Consider the following 19,464-nt stretch of genomic DNA (forward strand, 5'->3'; position numbering starts at 1 on the left):
AATCCGGTTGTGAGGAAGTGTAATCCACCATGAATTTATCAATCCTACAGCAAAGTAGCTCCTAAAATTCACTGGATGAGACAGGTCAAGAATAAAAAAGTTTTGCTGTTAAAGAATACAGTACACTTCCCTCTGGTTCATTCAAGGGACAAGTACCGGAATTACACGTACACGTCGAGATTTAAGTGATTGTAGGAACTTGCGTGCTCGGTTTGCATCGTTGAGTAGTTTGGTACCAGGAGGGTGCTTAGAGGCCTGGTCTTCAGTAAGAATCTGTCTGACAACAAAATCCTACTAACTTTATCAGCAAATATTTGCACAGGAGGAACACTTTATGACTTTTTCTCAGACATTGGTGTTTTTTTTCCTGCTTAATCTTAAGACTAGTATGCTTTGGTTCTTTTGACGAAACCATTGCATGCTGCAGGCAGAGGGACAGCAGAAAATAAGATGAGTTCTGTATATACATGATCTACAAAAATACACAGTCGAACGAAAAAAAAATTTTTTTAAGATAGTGGTTTTTGTTCTTGGCATTTTGGGAAAATTCTTGACTCAAAATGCATAGATAAGATGCAAGTCTGAGAAACATAAGTGTAATGGACAAATAGGAATGTGGGAAAACGCAAAATTGTATGTATCAGCCTAAAGCATTGAGCCCTAGTCTTCCGCGTCTTTGCTGTGACCAATCCAGTATACCTGAGGTGGGGTGGGATGGGATGCGGAACAAAACAGGAACTGGTTTGGTACATTATGCACTAGGAAGAAAAATCCACGTCTCATAACCAGACAAACCATTTAGTTTAATTACAGTCCTCGGCCTGGTTCAGAGCTGCAAGGCACAAAGGCAGTGCAGCTTCTGGTATTTCCCGTAATCCTTAAGGAAGGGATACACCAGCAATTCACGGTATTTTGAGGTTGTGTGCAGATTTTTTTCTTAAAAGACCCCAAACAGCAAACGTTTCTCTGCTCTCACTGCTAAGAAATTGTATTTTAAGTTTGTCTGACATTGTCAACCACTGGATCTTAAGCCATATTTTTCAGCAAGACTGAAAAGTCTTTTGCTATTTAAGAATTTTAAATACTAAAATCTAGATACGCTTCTTCATTGGATTCAGAGTTTTCCAGTGAAAGGCTTTAAACTGCTGAAACAGTAGTAGATGAAGGGTCAGAAGAGCAAGAGCTATCCTCATTGCTTACTGCTCCGAAGCATTCATCTAAAGGTAACGAGGGAAGTTGCCAGCTGGAATATTGCTGAGATGATGAAGCAGGTGTCGAGATCAGTCAAGGAACAAACAGCATCTAACTCTATGGGTAAGTAGCTTTTCACTCTGTCTGCCTCTGACTTTCTGTACTTCTTCAGACAGATGCAGGACGGCTGATCTCGCAGACTGGGTCACCAGCAAGATACTTTTAAGAGTCCTGACTTTTGCAGTAGATGGGCCTTTTTCCTACTGGCACAAAACTGAGTTCTATTCCAGAGGCATGGAGAAAGCTGCTACAATAATATATTCCAAAGCCATTGCTTCTCATACGCAGTGCCTTTGCTGTTGTCAAAGGTGTTTGCTCTTCAGATATTGGTGGGTCACCTTCCTATAACAGGTCCAGCATCAGGGAACAACAGCTGTGCGACTTGGGTCATGCCAGTTTTCCTCCACAGTTAATGGCCTGAGTCCGTCCTTTCGGACTCGGAGAGTAACAGAAGCAAAGATAAACTCTTTGGTTTTCTGTCACAAGGATATGCTGACTGCACGCTAATAAATTCTGTCATTTCAGTCCACCCGGTAACGTTCCTTCCTGCAGCAGCACATGGCTCGATCTGGCCAGCGGGATAGCAAAGCATTTGATTACACCTTAAGTTTTACCAATGTTTTACTAGCATAAAAAAGGTAATGGTATATTTATTCAAACATAGAGTTTTATGTAAACTAGACCTACAATCTTTTCAGTGTAAATAACAGAGAAACTTTTGAAGCTGAGCTTAGAGATCTCTCCAGAATTTCTCAGCAGCGATACTTAGAATTAGGCACAAGTAGGTGTGAGCCTCCTAGACAGCTTCTAGATAGCAAAATGTAGCTCTTGTTAAATTGAAGAAACTGTAATTTTGATTCACTTGGGTATATCCTTGAGAATAATACCTTGAGGAGCCAGTTGTAGCTGGGGCACCACAGGATCCAAAAAAACCCTACCATAAATATATTCTTAAACTATGTTTTCTTAAGAACTTTCAAGTTCTATCGTCAAGTTCTATCACTTGACGATAAAGACCGCTTGCTGGCAAGTCAGTGCTTAAAATATTTAGGGCTTTATATGTCATAGCAGTTCACAAAACTACCTGCAATCAAAACCTGGAGCGCTCTTCAGAGGACAAGAACGGTAATTTCTATATGGACCACCACAAAATTAATAGCTATTATTTTAAATTAGTTGATGCTTTAAAATAGTCTTCAGGATCATTGACGACAGGAGCCTGTTTCTGCGTTGGAACTGGCAAACTGTGAGTCATGGCAAAGCCAGTCCCCTTGCCCAGGCGACCTTCTGGCTGCCCGTCAGCTCGGTGTCGCCTCCTACTTTCCTCTCTCTGAGCATTCTGCTTCCGCTTAGCCATTGCAGCAAGCCCAAATGACGCCCAATTTCCAAATCTGGGTGTTAAAGTTGGTTTTTCTAAGCTTATTTTCTCACACCCGCAATTTTTGACAACCAAATAAATATTTATTCACTACATTTGCAACAGTTTACTAGAAAAGCATAAAAAAAAAATCTTAACTGTAAATGTACACGTTACATTAAAGTGCGTTAACAAGAAACAAAGTTATCTGACTTGCACAAAGCTGAAGTGTACTCCCATTAGCCTAAGGACACGCAGACACACGTACCCGAGCCAGTACTTACCGCTGTAACATGGAAGAGTTTGCGTTCTCCTGAAAGCCCTCTGTTCACGATTGCCTACCAAAGCTTTTCTTTGGGATGTAACAAAGGCGCACACCGGAGTGAATTTGGGGTTTTCATTTTGGAGTTTGATTGCTTGGCTAGGCGAATGTTTTAATTTCTTTTTAGAGAATGATTTTTACATTGTCTAACATGTTTGTTTGGATGGAATTTAATATTAACAAGCACAAGATCTGTCCAGTCCTTCACATCATACCTTCGTACCGTCTCAAGTCTCAACTTTAGGGAACGGGCTGCGTTGGCAGCAGGTACGGGTAAAGATTTGCTGTAATGTATTTAAGGACTGGAGAAAAATAAAACCTAGAGATTGTGGTAGCTGCATCACTTTCAGATTTTTAGTTCCACTGAAATCTTCTATGCCCCAAATAGCTACAAGATATTTTGTTTAGAAATTTTAAAAAAGCAAACGTATCTTTTTATAGGAGGAAGAAGAAAAGAGTTTTAACTCTGCATTGCTCGTTGTCCAGTAAACAGCCAAACTGTCTCTGTCCTACTCTAGTGGGTATTTGCCATGTTTGATATAGATATAGATTGATACATACATATATAAATATATATATATGCACACACATGTACACCTCTATATAGTCTCTGTGTGTTACAGGCATTTATACACACGCTCTCTCCTTGCATTAGGAAATTAATGGCCTAAGATCCATTACATGATCAAACATACAATATTTTAACCATAAATCCTATATTACACAATTTATACAATGTACAAAGATCTAAAAAGCTTTAAAAGCTATGCCAGCCTGTACACTAAAAGACCATTCATTAGTTTCAGAGAAATAATCTATGGAAACTATCTTTCAACTGGTTTATAGTATTATACTTGGATTTTTTGCACTTGTGTTTTTGTTTCCCTCACAGACTTCGTAAATAGATTAATGAACTATATGTCTAAAGAAATTACATTTGTTCCGATAGTGTGTGATGCAAGGGTAAATTGTAACGTTGTCTTTGGGATGCTTGGCAGTTTAGTTGTATAATTACCTGCCTTCCCTTTCTCCTTTTCATCCCTTTTCTTTTTTCAAATCACAAAACTTTAATGAGATGAAGCTTGAAGAAAGGTTCGTCGAGGTAGATGTTGCACGGAACTGTTGTGCTTGCGGCCCTGGGCAGTTACCGTCTCCTTAGCAATGCTTTATGGCTCTGACCACGCGCGTCCTCAAAACGTATGAAAGAGCACATCTCACAAACTGCTCTTAAGGGGATCTCAGTGGTGTTGAGATTAAAGAAATACTGTACCAAAATACCTAGAGGGGTTTAAAAGCAATTCCTGGTGAATTTACAGTAAGCAGAGTTAAATTAATAAGGAGCCAGGCTACTCTTGCCGAGAGAAAGGGTTCCAATACAACCCTCGCCTTCTATATGTAACATTTTCTAGCTGGTGTTCTGAGACAGCGCTGAGCACCTAAGGACTTGCTGCCGTCTGTAAAAGAGGAGCTCGATGTAAAGCCTTTGTGACCACGTCCGCAGGAGCCGCTGGGGGTACGCCTCGGCACAGCCCGGCATGCTGTCCCGCAGTTGCCCAGGCCAGGGCTCTGGCACGCGTGGAGGAACAGTCCATCTCTTTCCAAGGAGATAAAGGCAGCTGACGGAAAGAGGACTGGAGGGGCTGGCACACACCCGAATGGGACGGAATGGAAGCAGGGAGCGTAACTGGCTCCGGAACTCAGCGGTACTCTCAAGCCTGTCAGTTTTGATATTGCTCAGAGATCTCCATTAGGAGTTTCTCATCCCTGCGTTGATGCTCCTTGTCAATAATGAAAAAGGTAAAAGATTTTACAGCCTGTGTGAAACTCCTCAGCAAATTAAATTCCCACCTTTATTTCTCACAGCCCTGTGACTCGGCCTCTCTCGTGCAGTGCGCATCTGCTCTCACGAATACTGCAATCCAGTGCTAGATCCATGCTGAAAATGGCACACGAGCACTGCCCGTCCTACGCAGAGCAGTTCACCTTTGAGTCGAGGAAAAGAACTTGTATAGGCCAACGAGGCACATTCTGTGAACACTAGATTTACTTCAGAAATTATTTATGGTGTCTTGTGAAAATGTGTTTCCGGTGTCTTAAAAACTTCCTCTTCTGCCCCAATCACATAAAATTGTAACAACACTTCTTGTTTCCAGCGTAACCCTAAAGGTATTATGTATAGAAAATGAAACGTAGTCTGGAAAGTCAGTATGATAAACCCAAATTTTCGAGATGTTACAGTCTAGACAATTTGCAGAATGTTCAGAAAATTAAAATTGTGTCAAAACCTGAGGTCAAAGGAATAACCATTTAGTTCTGTGATAACAGGATAGCATTATTTAGCAAAGAAATCTGGTGATCAAAACCCACAGGAAGACAAAAATGGCTATTTGAGAATCTGAATTGACCTTTGGGAAGGTTTCTAGTTTTTGCTTTTTGAAACGGAACAGGGAACTCCAACCCGAAAGCTATATCGGGTTTTCACGTATCATCTGAAGCAGCTGCCAGGGATATCATAAACTGATCTGTGGATTCCATTTTCCTCTTGCCGTCTCGCACGGCGGCCTCTGGAGCTAGCAGTGTTGTGTTCCAGGTACTGATTTAGTCTTCAGCAAACTGGAGCTGAGTTCGGTGGCTAAGTTCTTACAACGAGGACGTGCCAGCGCAATTCCTGCCACTAAATTAATAAAAGGTTTTAAAGTAATGCGCTATATACGATATAAAAATAAACGGTTTATTCAATGCAGCATCCATTTCTTTTTAAAATCATTTAAAAAAAAAATAAATCATTATCCTGACTTTTCAATTTCTGTGCAACGTTGTCCTAACAATGCAAAACCATTTTGAAGAAACTACCAGAATGGAAGCTGGTATCTAAGATCGCTCCATTAGGGAATGGTTCGTGGTTTTGGCACTTTGTGGGATTCACTGTACCTTTCTGCTAAAATGGTCAAGTATAAAACAACTAATGATGCTATTTTTAAAAGGGATGCACGGTTTTAAGGGATTAGGGTCTTTCAGTTTGGGGTTTTTTTAAGTTTTCAGTTATTAAGTGGAACAATTTTGGCACCGGAAAGCCAGTATTCCTTTGCTACCAACAAGAAAATTGAATCTGTTACAATTAGTCTGCTTTGAAGACTGTGCTGCAGTCACAAAGCCTAGAGAGCTTTTTATAACCATATCTGAAAGGTGGTTTGCAGTAGCATTTCGTGTAAAAGACTGCATTTCTTGAATGTGTTTGGTGGGAACAAAAATATCTAGAATACCTTCCTTCCTTTTGTATTCAGCGTCCTCACAATGAATCTTTTCCCTTCCCACATTTCTTCAAATGTGCCATCGATGCCTTGTCTGATCTGTTTCTCGTTCTCCTCCTTCCCCCGTCCCAATGTCAGAGAAGATTTAAAGACTGGCCAGAGACTCCCTGTTCTGTTTGTGCAATGAGCAGCGGAGCCGGCCCCATTCTCGATTGGTCCTTAGGCTTTGCCGTCACCAATGTGATCAACAGTTCTTTCATGTTTCCTCAACCAGCAAGAATGGCACCTTGAACGTCCATAGATTAAGCAAAAGGATAAGGAAGTGGGGTAAATGGAAAAAAAAAAACCCAAAAAAACTTAGGACCTTCCCACGTTGCATTTGAAGGGTGGCTAACGTGTTTCAAAATAGTGCAGTCCCTTCCCTAAGTCTCCCCGCTCTATTTTATAGGTCATCTGGAAACTTACACTGTTTCTTTTCTATACCAAATGGGCAGTCTTTCAGAAGACTCTACTAAACCTAATATCTGTCTCCTCCATGTTACTTGTGGTATTTTTCAACGCTGCAGGGAAACTGTACTGAAAACTGGGTACGTAAAAGTAGGCTAACTTTGTTTGCTTATGGTGTGCCAGGATCGATTCTGCTCATTTTATTTTCTTTTAGTACTACCTCGGAATACCGCTTGCGTGATCTGCGGAGGGTAGCGTCTGTAATGTGCCATACACATACAGTATTTCCAGATGATAATTACAAAGATTACAGGTTTAGACAAAACTCAGAAATACATTTACATAAATCAAAGTAACAGATATTATCAAAATTAAATTAGGGCTGAGCCAATTAATCTAAAAATCTAAAAAAGTAAGAAATTCAAAAACCTAATGGAGACCTTTAAGTTCCTGAGATTTTTCTCCATCTCAAACTCTTTCCCCTTCACAAAGCAAACAGAAAGGGAAATTATATTTAGCCGCACAACACAGCGATTTCACCACTATTGTCTGAAAACGTACATATAATTCCACTTTTCTTAAAAAATATTCTTCCTATATCTCTTCCAAGTGAGCAGTTTCTGGTGATGCATAGCAAGACTCTACTTGTGTTTATAAAAGCTTTTTAGTTTACATAAAAAGTATAGCCACAATACTCCACCTTTTACTGATAAAGCTAATTTTCCGATAAAAGGTTGTCTAGCTAATCAGCTTCCAGAGAGACCTGATGAGCTAAACGGCCTCCAGTTAATAAAGCAGATGGCCCAGCCCTAAACTAGTTCTATTTCTAAAATAAATAGTGTTGAAAATCTTTCTTTTCTAAACACTTTGTTGGGTTCCTGTCATGCTCACACACATGTTTCCGGGTTAGTTACAACTTCCCCATTTTTTTCAGGCTCATCTTTCAGAAACTGCTCCACTTCAATAGAGTCCACCTTGGCATCTTCAGGAGCTTTGTCTTCAGATTTGTTTAATTCCTCTCTTTCTGCTGCTTCTTCTTTTGTATGTGGTTCTTCTGATTTTTTCTTAATGCAGAAGAAATTTCCCAAGGCCAATACAAGTGCCGAGGTGGTAACTTCAATTCCAGCAATAATAAAAACAAACATGTACCTTCCTGTTGCATCCAAGAGTTTTCCTGAAAAAATACCACATTACAGGTAATTAACAAAAGTTACTATCTTGCAATGAATTTTTTTCTGTTTTTTTACACCACTGAAATGACTGTCTAGAAGAACCATGACTACCTAACCAAGGTTCTTGAAATAGCATTTTAACAAGTTTATAACAAAATATTTCTCAATTATTTCAGCTCAGTTTAGCGTTCACTGCCGTTACGTCACATCCCGAAACACATACTTCCCTGCACGCACAGGGTCGTGCAATTCCGCTGGAGTACAACCAGCCTTGCCTTCCTACGCGAGAGCGGAGCCAAGTACCGTGTGTTTCAGATCCGTATGTGTGCATCCGTGGCACGCGTCTCTATCATCAGCGGCCTCTCACTCCCTATCTCATTTCCTTGCCTACACACGCGGTGCGCTGTCTGCTTAAAATGCAAATCTTATTTAATAGTTGGTCTGGAGTAACTGGCTGATGCTGATGCTTTAGGAGTGAGGTGGAAGTGAAAGAGCAAGAGGGGAGGATGTGAAAGAAGCGCCTCTCCAAACCTCGAGATCAAAGGAAGTTGTGCCTAGTGCTGTTTTTTCCCTGAGGAGTTCCGTCACACTAAAGATACTTTAGTGCTATATGGAGCACAATAAAGATGCTTTTAGTGTCTGGTATAAACAGTAAACATTTTACGGCAGTGAACTGCTGGGTTGTGGGTTTTTTCAGTTCAGGGTCTGTAAAATTTATGTTCTTTGATTAGTAATTAATCTGCAATTTTGAATTCACCTTAATGAATTTGAATTATTTTGTAATGTCCCCTTATTCTTGGGTTGTGAGACCCATCCAACAGAAGCAGTCTAACTTCCTTAAAACAATCCAGTTTTATAGTCCTCCTTGTAAGATTATTTTTTCCCCTCCTCCTCCTGTTGTTTTCTTTCCTCCTCCAAAGCTACCATGGGTATAGAGAATCTATCCTAGTACTTCCCAAAGAAAATTGACAGGTTTCATATTCTGAATCCCAACTCCAAAGAGGTCTGAACTTCACAGCGTGTGTAAAACTCAACTCATACAATATTAGCTGTCTACTAATAAGAGGTCCAGCGTAGGCTTTCAGTGAAGAAAGAGCATCATCTCCAGATGGCAATTCAACCAATCTTGAAATAGATCCAAGGAAAAGATTTATCCCACCCTGTCTTGAACTGTCTCAGATTGTAACTGCTGAAAGTCATTGAAGCATATACAACACTAGCACAATACGCACTTCTCGAGTGACTCATGTTGTCTATTCCTCTGCTCCCTTCTCATACAATTTGTGTAAATTGACGTAATGCAAATGATTTTGGATTCTGAACGGAAGGGAATACTTACCCGCTGATGGTGGACCGATAAGAACAGCCATAGCTTCTGCCAGGAGCACTAAACCAATCGCACTGGAAAACTTCTGAGTACCAACAATAGCCATGAGAACTTCAAACTGAAGAGCACCTACCATTCCATACGAAATGCCAAAGAAAATGCAAAAGACCACCAGGCCAGCATAATCAACAGACATAGAACCCATGAGATCTGTAAAGCCATTGAAAATCATAGCAAAACTGAAGAGGTAGACACAGCGTGGTCTAACCCATTTAAGACCAGCTACCATTCCACAAATAGGCCGAGCAAAGATATCAATGAATCCCAGAATAGTCAGAAGAAAAGCTGCTTTGGTGTCTTGATACCCTAAATCCTTGGCGTAACTCACAACAAAAACTGGGGGAACAAAGAGGCCTAGCACCATGATAGATGCCGCTAGCGTGTAGATTACAAAACCACCGTCTTTAAACACACTGAAATCCAGAAGTTTCTTCTTTGCTTTCTTCTCAGCTGGTTCTTTGGTAGCTTCAGGCTTTTTGGGTGGCTCCAAAGGTCTCATTAATGCTCCACATACACAGCAGTTGAGCAGCATCCCGCCCAGTATCAGGAATCCTCCTCTCCAGCCATACTCGTGTTGTAGTATCTGCCCCAGCGGCGAGAGAGCACAAAGAAACACTGGACTCCCGGCGGCGGATAGCCCGTTGGCTAAGGGACGGCGTTTGTCAAAGTAACGGTTTAACATGATCAGCGAAGGCTGAAAGTTTAGTGCCAGACCCAAACCTGCAACAGATGGTACATAAAAATTAATACTTGCCTACAATATCAATGTTAAAAAATTCTAATTACAGTTTTTCTGACTCATGACTTCAGAGAAAAGAGTTTTATTTCAAACGAATAAAAGAATTCTAAGATAACATTTGTAAAAGCGTTCCACCTGCATAATATTCTTGTACTCTATGGTTACCCTTCACCGATTACAGCAGCAGCTATTAAACATACCAGAAAAATTCACGTTCGTAAAAAAATAAACAACAATTTAATTCCACATTTATCTGCCATCTTTATAAAAGCCCATTTGGACGATCCTGATAATTTAGATATTTGTCACTTATACAAAACTTCAACCCAAAGCTAAGACATTAGCTAACTCATTTTCAACGGTGCATACTACTCACCAGTAATCACCCCTGCGGTCAGGTAGATCTGAACAATGCTGGTGCAGAAGGAGGCTATCACCATCCCCAGGGAGGCAAAAAGGCCACCCACCAGCATGACAGGGCGACAGCCAAAGCGATTGACACATACGCTACAGAGCGGACCTGGGCGAGAAGAGAAGTTACAGTTGCTAAGGTAAACCAATTTTTGCAATCGATTTTATGTCAGTTTGCGTTTCTTGGGTGGACTTGGCCACGTTAGGTTTACGGTCGGACTCGATAAAGGTCTTTTCCAACCTCAGTGATTCTGTGAATCTTTCCGTACTTTGTCCACACTGTCAGGCCAATCTGAAGAGTGTTCTTGCCTCTACAGTCATCTTCAGAGTGCCATGCAATTTTTATTTTTCATTTTTTATTTTTCATAGTAGCTACCAAGTTACAGACGTAATTTTATATGCAAGCTGGATGTGCTTAAATAACTTTTGGATTTATATGCTTAATAGTAATTCTTCTTTGGAATGCCTTATTTGCACACCAGTAATGATATGCAATCGTGACTCATGCTGTAAATGGCTTTATGATTTACAAACATCATCGTATGACACGATACTGTTTCAAAAACAGAGAACTACCTACCTGTTCCATAAAGCATGGCCAAGAGAATGGAGGAAATCCATGCAGTGTCACTATATCCAATGCCAAATTCCCGGATAAGTTCTTTAAAGAAGACACTAACTGCCTTAGGAAAGGCGTAGGAGAATCCTGTGATGATAAAACAGCCAAAAAGGACAGCCCAGCCCCAGCCTCCGTCGGGGGCTTTAACACCAGATGGTCCATCATCAGCTACTACAGCTCCCATGACGAAGCTCAAGAGTGTTCCCTAAGAAACAAAAAGAAATGACAGTCTATAGACACTGGGAAAATTATCAAACCAAAACAGGCAGAAATTGCACTACAGTTAAAGTTACAAATAAGATATGGGCGTATTTTAAATACAAATTTTGAAGATGCAGTGCAATTTTAACTGATCCTTGTTCGGGTTTAGTCCTTATGAAGCATGCAAAAAAAAATACAAAAAAAAGAGTTTTAAATGAAGGTCCCCTCACAGCTCTCAAAGCCAAAACTGGACTTCAACAACATCATTGTTTCACAGAAAAACTGAATCCATTACAGCGGTTCAGGGGTGTATCTGACTCTCACAAATATGTAATAACTACTGCATTAAAGTCTGCGGGACTTTTGCTATAGCACCTTGTTATATGAAGCTCCTGGACTATTCACTTAGGAGACCTGGATGCGAAATCCCGGTGCATTGCAAGTGTTCTGTGTGACAGCGTACAAGTCACCCGGGCTCTTTGTTCCCTACTGAGAACAGCAATACAGCCCTGATCCACCGATATTTTGAAAAGATGGACAAATCCCTTTGAACTTCTGATGAGCTCTCTGTTTTCATGCATCAAGGACGTACCTAAGCTAAACTGCAATGAAAATCTGCACAGGCAGTTTTTGTGGATGACGGGAGCAATGCTCAGTATCCCTGTCTGCCTGAAGCAAATAACTTTAAATACTTTCCATTGTTGTTACTACATTATCGGTAAAAATTTTTAATATTTTATTTGATGAATCTTATCTTTCACATCTTCCATAGCAGCCACAAGCACCTGTGCATCTAAAAAATAAAATCTTTTTTCGTAAGAATGTCATGTACTAGACAGTAATGCTGCAAAGTTTTAAAAGGGCGGGGGGAGGCGAGACGCTGAAAAGGCAGATGGTGTCCCTGTACGTGAGGAGTGCAGGGAGGTACTGCATCACAGCAGGTAGGGCTTTGTAGGGTCTGCATATTATAGAAGTCTTGAAAATGTTAGAGCGAGCTTCAAACAAGTTATAGGTTAAATTGTAGATGTCCAAAACCTGCCCATTTCTTTTAAATGCAATTGATTACTCCTGTTGGGTCAATGTTTCTCTCCGACAGTATTTAAAAGGGGAGTGCAGGCACAGCTGCACCGCAGGGATGTTCATCGCTAAAGAAGGCTTCTGCTCTCAGACGTGTAGGTCTGCGTGGTGACTGCTGTGCCTTGGGAATGAGGTGGTTCTTACAGCTCCATTTCAGAACCAGACTACGTATGGCACAGCCATCTAGCTGATGCAGGCTTATCTAGACAGCTAAGCACCGAGTGCACGGTTGTTAATAGGCCCGTATGAACGCACTTACTATGGCATTCAGACCAGCACTCCCACTTCTTGGAAGACACAACTTTACATACGGGATGCAGAAATGAACCCGGCCATGACTATAGCTGTTCTACTACCCTGGGCTGTACAAGGACAGTAAGCCTCGTACTACCGACTTCAGGTCTTGTTTTCTGGAAATCAAATATAAATAGAGAGCAATTTGTCTTAAGTCCATACAACTAGAACCTAAAATGATTAAATGATAAGTGAAACAGAATACCTCAATAAAAGTAGGCATCTAAGTGCCTCATACTGCAGAGGGATGATTCACTGGTTGCCGTGTGTAAAAACGCACAGCTCGTTAGACTGGGAAATTTCTGCACCAGGCTTTGGGGCACTAAATGGAAGTTTTAAGATGCATCTCTGCCAACCATCATGACACCGGGATCTGTCCACCCTTCAAAACGGTTTTTCCCAGTAACTTCTGTATGATACAAGGTACAAAGCATTCTTCAAAAAAGGGACTGTTATTTTTTTTAAAGCAATAACCAGACAGTACAGAGTAGGTGCACAAAGTGTAATCCTTCATGACACTGGTAGCTCTGTAATATGAATGATAACGGGGAAAATGCTGATTCAAGTATCTCAGCTCAAGTGTATAAAGAACATGAATAAGATGACAGAGTTCAGGGGCAGGAGGAATCGTCGCTCCCGCTACTTCCAAATTGCCAGAACATTTCATTTGGAGTGAATGTTTAAAATCCTGGGGGAAGAGTTGTCTAATTTTTATTCATTTGTATTAACCATCTAGCGGCAACACAAAGTCAGTAATAACAGGTGAGCACGTTTTCTTGAAAAATAGGAATCGTCAGTTCCTCCGGACTGCTTACACAGTGCCGGACAGAAGCATTCAGCCCCCGGAAGAAACGGTTCGTGGTGCTCGGGGCAGCCCCCGCCGAGGTTACGCCCTTGCGGCGCCCACAGCAGAGGTGCCGTCGGGGCAGACCCCCGAGACCCGCGGAGCTGGGCCCCGACAGCCTGCGCCCCGCCACGGCAGGTGGCGTCACAGACGAATCGCCGCTCAAAGCTCCTCGGCCGCGCGCTTCCTTCTTCAAGAGAGAACCGTCCGAGCGTCGCCCAGTTTCTCCGGCGGGGCCGGGGAGGGAACTCCGCACCGGCGAACCGAGACCGAGGCACACGCGGCCCGGAGGCGGGCCCGGCTACCGCCGCGCCGCGACCCGCCGGGCGGGCGCCGCCCGGGGCCGCGCCCGTCCCGTCCCGTCCCGTCCCGTCCCGACCCGCCGGCGGTGGCCCAGGGCAGGGGCCCGCTCGCCGCGGCCCCGCGTGACCCCACCGCGGTGACGTGCGGCGGCGCGAGCCACCCTAGCAGGGCGCGCGCGCGCCGGCGGCCGCCGCACTGAGACGTGCGGGACGTGACCGGGCGGGTGGGCGGGGCGGCCGCCGCCACTGCAGCAGAGGCTGCGCGCGGGCTGCCCGCGCAGCGGCCCGGGGCGGGCGGGGCCGAGGCCGCGCGCCCGCAGCGCTGTCGGCTCTCGAGAGGTGGGGGCCCGCGGCCTCCGCCCCGGCCCGCGCCCGCCCCGGGAGGAACCGCGGGTCTCCACGGCGGCCCGTGCTCTGCTGCAGGGGGACAGCCGGGCTGGCGGGTCCAGGCCTACGCACAGCGCTTCGCAAAATAAGCCTATGGGGAAACCGAAACATCCATTTAACTCTTCTTTATGTCATGTCCATTACCGTGTTTGGCTAAAAATCGCCATAAACCAACACACTGGTCCTCCTAACACCATCCTTTTAAGATTGATCTACACACGCACACGCATACATCAATCTTGTTCATCTGGTTTGGTCCTTCTACCGACCGACTGTTAACACACCCCAGTCAAAAGAGCATTAACCAGAAGTAACTGAGGCCCGTCCCTGTCAGCGCAGCAGAAGATGCTCTTCACCCTCTCCCTGCAACCCCCGCGACCCGGCCAGACGCATCCACCACACAAGGACGGCTGAGGCCGCGGCGGGGAGGTGCCCGTGTGAGGTGCTCCCGCTGCGTCTGCACGGGCAACATTTTTCTTATAGTTTTGCTTCAGCACCGGGACGCTGCCAAAGCCTCTAAGACAGGAGGCTACTGCGTAAATATTCCAAGAGTTTGCTTTGCTTTCTGCTTTTGCTGGCTCAGCCCTGTTCGGAGACAAAGGATTGCATTTAACGGGCTGCAGCTCAGCTTCCATGTGTCCACAACAGACATGATAGTATCGTCAGTATTTATTCCGGATTCCTCCTATTATAAATGGGTTCTTGCTTTGGTAACATGTAAAACAAAGGGAGCAAATGTAGTTAAATCTGTGGGGATTCATGCTCCTGAGATTATCTTCCTGTTGCCATGGAGACTAATACAGGATCGGTTAGGAGGAAATATTAGGTGATTGTAGGTAGCATTGTGGGTGGTGTGTTTGGTGTGATGGTGTAGCGTATACAAAAGGAGAGCATCTGTATTAGAAAAAGGAGCAGCTAGAAGTTGCAAGAATCTAATATCGGTGTTTAGCTAATACCCTTATTGGCCACGTAGCAGTACTTCATGATCTGCAGTATGGGTAGGAAGGACATTTGTGAGTACGTAGGCTGACCTATATATGGTATATATGGCAGAAACCTACCCAGCCTTGGAATTCCTAGGATAGAAATAAATAGTGGTATCAAAAATAAAACATGAACGTTCATGTAGGGAACCCAGTTCAGATTGGAATTCGGTCTGGAACCCCACTAGGTTGAGAACGGTACAATTACAAAACGAGGAAGACGGTCTAAGCTGAGCAATGTAGAGATCCTCCTTCAGTTTCTTATCTGTGGAATGAAGAGGATAACGATCCTGTCTTCACAGGGTTTTGGGAGTATGGATACACTGAAAAGCACAGAGCGCTCAATACTGTGTTAACAGGAGTCATAAACCTCCTATATTTGCCCCAGGGTATTAAAATCTAAGCAGACTAAACAAAAGATGTATGTTATCCTTGGTTTCGAGTGAAGAATCCTAAGACTAACCAACTCTACTGAAATTTTGCAGGAAATGACCCCTGCAAAAATAATTTTATTCTAATATCCTCCAGACCCTGGTTATAGCCCTCTACATATAAAGCAACTATCCTTTGCACTGACATCACTGACATCTGCCTTTTCAGCATGACTTTAGCTCTCTCCTGGTGCTCTAAAGCACTAATGCATCCATCTTCAATTCAAATTTTATTTATTGCAACTTCTTCCTAGGTACTTCATACAAGCCATTTTGATGGGCCACTGGTATGACACAGAAGTACATTTCTTGTGGCTTACCTGCTTAAATATCAGCCAACTGAACTACACATTCATTTCCAAAGGCTGCTGCAAACTCCTGTTGCCTACAAAATCATTACCGTATTTAGCAATGCCTGCCCTGACCGCCCATCCTCCCCTCAAGGCCCTGCGGTGACTTTCACTCTCCCATTTTGGCCTCCTCCGTTTTATCACAGTTTTCCGGCTCCACTGCATCTGCATCTCTTAAGGGTTTACCAGCTCTCACCAATCTCTCATCTATCTCTCAAAACTCCTAGGATAAACCATACAGTAATTCTGTGCTGTCTGTAGCTGTAGGTGATGTTCCAAACCCTCACTTACTGTTAATCAATCTCCAGTCCCCACTTACCCTCAAACCAGTTTAGCGTTCGCTGCTACACTACAGTAAGTAACATCCATCACAAGTTACTATCAGACTGCAATGACACACTAAATTCACACTGCAATTTTTTGTGTGGCAAATACTACTAACCAGTGTGGATTCCATTATCTGGGTAAAGTGCTCTACAGGGGAAGTTGTGCTTATGTTTTTATTTATATGATGAAAGTGTTAGAACCTTGTTCTTTACATTATCTGGGAAAATCAGATTCCATTATTGTTTTGGTTTCTTGTGTTGTTTTTTTTTTTTAACTTTTACTTAATGAATGTGTTACCAATAAGTACCCCTAACTTAAACTGGGCCAGAAGCAAAAGAATAAGTCAGAGCTCTGCATGCTAAATTCACATTTAAAGAAGAAGTATTATTGTGGCTTTCTTCTTAACAAGAAACAGCTCTTTTAATCTTGAGATAAATACTTGGAAAAATATTTTCTTTAATTACAAATACAACAGCAACTAACAGTTCAATCTTCTCAGGTCCCACCTTCGAAACAAATATACTAGTTCTATAACAACAGCATCGTCCACCTCTCCCTAGTTATTATCTCTGTATCAAATGCCCAGTTTCTGGAGAATTGGACTTATTTTTCTAAAGCCTACAGGTTTTTTTTACACAACATCCATTATGATAAATGCATTAATGTCAGCATCACAGCGGCACCTTAAGACTAGACAGCATATGCCCTTTCTGTCTGCCCAGAAAAAGTGACAAACATGCCTTCAGTTGCACTTGAATTATCTGGCTGCTTTCCATACGCTTTCAAAAATAGAAGTTGCAGAATCCAAACTTCAGTTGAATACTTACAATTCATCCTTCATGTATCATGAAAATTAATTTCAGCCCTGCAGCTCTGGTGGCTTTGCAATGTGTTGGAGCTTTAGAAAAATAGAAATTCTTGTCAATTGTTTATAGTAGAAAAGTGTCTTTATTTTGTCTAGTATAAAATCAAAAAGCTAGATGAATATTAATTAAGGGTCCGGTCCTGTCACCAGATGGACACACGTGCTTATTTTTGCGGAATAGCATGGAACCACCCTGATACAAAAAGTGCTTGCATGGATGTGCGCTGTGTCTCAAGCGAGGTTAGCACACGTAGCTGAATATAGCGGGAAAAGATCTGCCTGAGGGGTGTCATTTTATACAATCACCTCGGACAGTGCAGCTGCGTAACATGGTGTCATACATCGAGATACGCGAATTCCCACTTCACTCACAACTTAAAATGTCAACTTAGTATTCTTGTCATTTACCTTGAGTTACAGGTCGGACTGAACCACAACAGGTGTACGGCACTCATAGATTCTGGTTTACATTTTTAAACTGCCGACTGCCACACCTTAACAAACTACCACTCCCTCTGAAATAAATATTGCAAAACCGTACATGACTTCACGCTGTGACATCCTGAACCAAACGGTTTTCCAACTGCTTTACGCAAAAAGCACGCAAACCCGCTGACGAAGAGCGTGTTTCCACAACCGGTGCTAACGGTCTGCGCCGGTGAGGAAGTTGTATCCCTGCAATTCACCCACACCTTTGTGCGCTTTTTCCTTTCTCCACAGAACCGTTCCGAGTAAGGCAAAGCCGGAGACCCCTCCGCGCGGGTCAGGAGCGGGCAATACAGGGCTCTTCCCCCGCCCAGGCCGGGGGGCCGCGACGGCCCCGCGGGGGGAGGGGGGCGCGGGGTCGGGAGAACAATAGTGGCGGTGGCGGCGCCGCCAACGGCCAGGGCCGGCCGCCCGCCCGGCGCTCCGAGGCGGGCACGGGGCCGAGACGGCTCCGCCGGTGCTCAGGCAGCCCCGAGGGCCCGCCGCGCGATGCCGCGTCCCGGCGCCTCACCCTCCTCGGCGCGATCGCGGAACCGAGTTAACGGCGCTGGCGCCCGGGGCCGCGGCGATGTCCCGATGAGGGCACGGTCCCTCAGACCGCGCGTCGCTCGCTCTGGCGGATCCAAGCCGTCCCCGCTGTGACAACGGGAACTCCGGACCTCTCTCCCGCCGGGGCTCGACACCCACGCGAACGGTGAGCGGCAGCGAAGGGACCGCGGAAGCGGGGCTGGGCGCGGAGACCCCCGGCACCGGGCTGAGGCCGGCGATGGCGGGAACAGAGCCCGAGCTGGCGGGTGCCTCACGAGCCACCGGCGTGGCACCGTACGTGCGCTGGGGCCGGTGGCATCGCGCGCCTCGGCGTGACCGGCCGCCGAAAGGGGAAGCCGGGGACAGCGCTCGCAGCCGGAGCGGGGCTCTGCCGACAGCACCGCTCGGCGCCCGGACAGCGCTATCGGGCCGACGGCGGCCGGGACGCCGGGCGACGCGAACCGCAGCGCGGGGCTCCCGAGGAAGAAACGCGCCCGCCTGGCCCCGTGCGCGGGGATAAACCCAGCAGGCGGGGGGCGGCGGGGGGGTGCCCCGCCGCCCCGCGTGAGGCGGCGCCCAGGGGGGCGAGGGCAGCCCGCGCCGTGACCACTGCCCCCCGGCGCCCTGCGCAGCCTCTGGCACAGGGATGAAGCCACGCCGCCGGCGCCGCGCTCGAGCGCGTCCCCCGCCCCGGGTAGCCCCACGCAGAGATGCGCCCCTGGCCCCGCCCGGCTCCGGACCCACCCGCGTTCCCCGTGGCCTTCGCCCCCGCGCGCCCGCCGGGCGCCCCGCAGCACCACGCACGACGACCCCGCCGCGGTACCTGAGTCACGTCCCGCGCCTCGGCGTGAGGATGCCCGCGCGCGCGCCGGACCGCCGCCCCGCCCGTCTACGCCCCGCCGAGCGCCCGGCGCGGCAGGTCGGCGGCCGCTCGCCCCTCCCACGCCAGAGCGGGGGCGCCGGGTCCTAGCGCCGCCACGTGACTCCTTCCCGCCGCTACAGGTTGGCCCGCGCAGGGGCATCGCGGCCGCGTGCGGGGCGGAACCGCGTGGGCGCCTCGGGCCCGCGAGCGAGGCGGCGGCGGCGGCGGCGGCGGGGAGCGGCGCGGCCGGTCCCGGTCGGCGGGCGGGTAGCGTTGGCCTGTGGCCGGAGGAGCCGTCCCCAGCGATGGGCTTCAGCGTGGGCGTCGGTAGCTGAGGCTTGTTCTGTGCTGCCGTTTCAGTTTTCCAGGGAGGGATCACAGGTTCTTCGTTGTCTCCTCACGTAAGAAAGTCTTCTGTGAGCTTTCTGGTTTTTTTTTCTTCTTCTTGGTCATTTTGATTGTGATATTGTGCATTCTGTACATAACTTACAGGCCTCCCTCCGCATCCTTTACGGAAGGAGCGCTGCCTGCAAATAGGCCTGCTTGAGATTCCTCTTCTTTTACGTCCAGA

At 45.6% G+C, this 19,464-nt stretch overlaps 1 protein-coding gene across 1 annotated transcript; it reads right to left on the minus strand.

Moving 5' to 3' along the window:
- Positions 1-2,825: 2,825 nt before the first annotated feature.
- On the minus strand, positions 2,826-18,961 carry SLC16A3 (solute carrier family 16 member 3). The gene is made up of 5 exons (XM_054221323.1): positions 18,855-18,961; positions 10,918-11,161; positions 10,303-10,446; positions 9,140-9,907; positions 2,826-7,802 (listed from the first exon to the last, which is right to left on the minus strand). The coding sequence occupies exons 2-5, from the start codon at positions 11,138-11,140 to the stop codon at positions 7,516-7,518; spliced, it is 1,422 nt and encodes a 473-aa protein (XP_054077298.1). The 5' UTR covers positions 11,141-11,161; positions 18,855-18,961; the 3' UTR covers positions 2,826-7,515.
- Positions 18,962-19,464: the final 503 nt, after the last annotated feature.

This window comes from Rissa tridactyla, chromosome 15 (assembly GCF_028500815.1).
Source record: "Rissa tridactyla isolate bRisTri1 chromosome 15, bRisTri1.patW.cur.20221130, whole genome shotgun sequence".
Classification (NCBI taxonomy): Eukaryota; Metazoa; Chordata; class Aves; order Charadriiformes; family Laridae; genus Rissa; species Rissa tridactyla.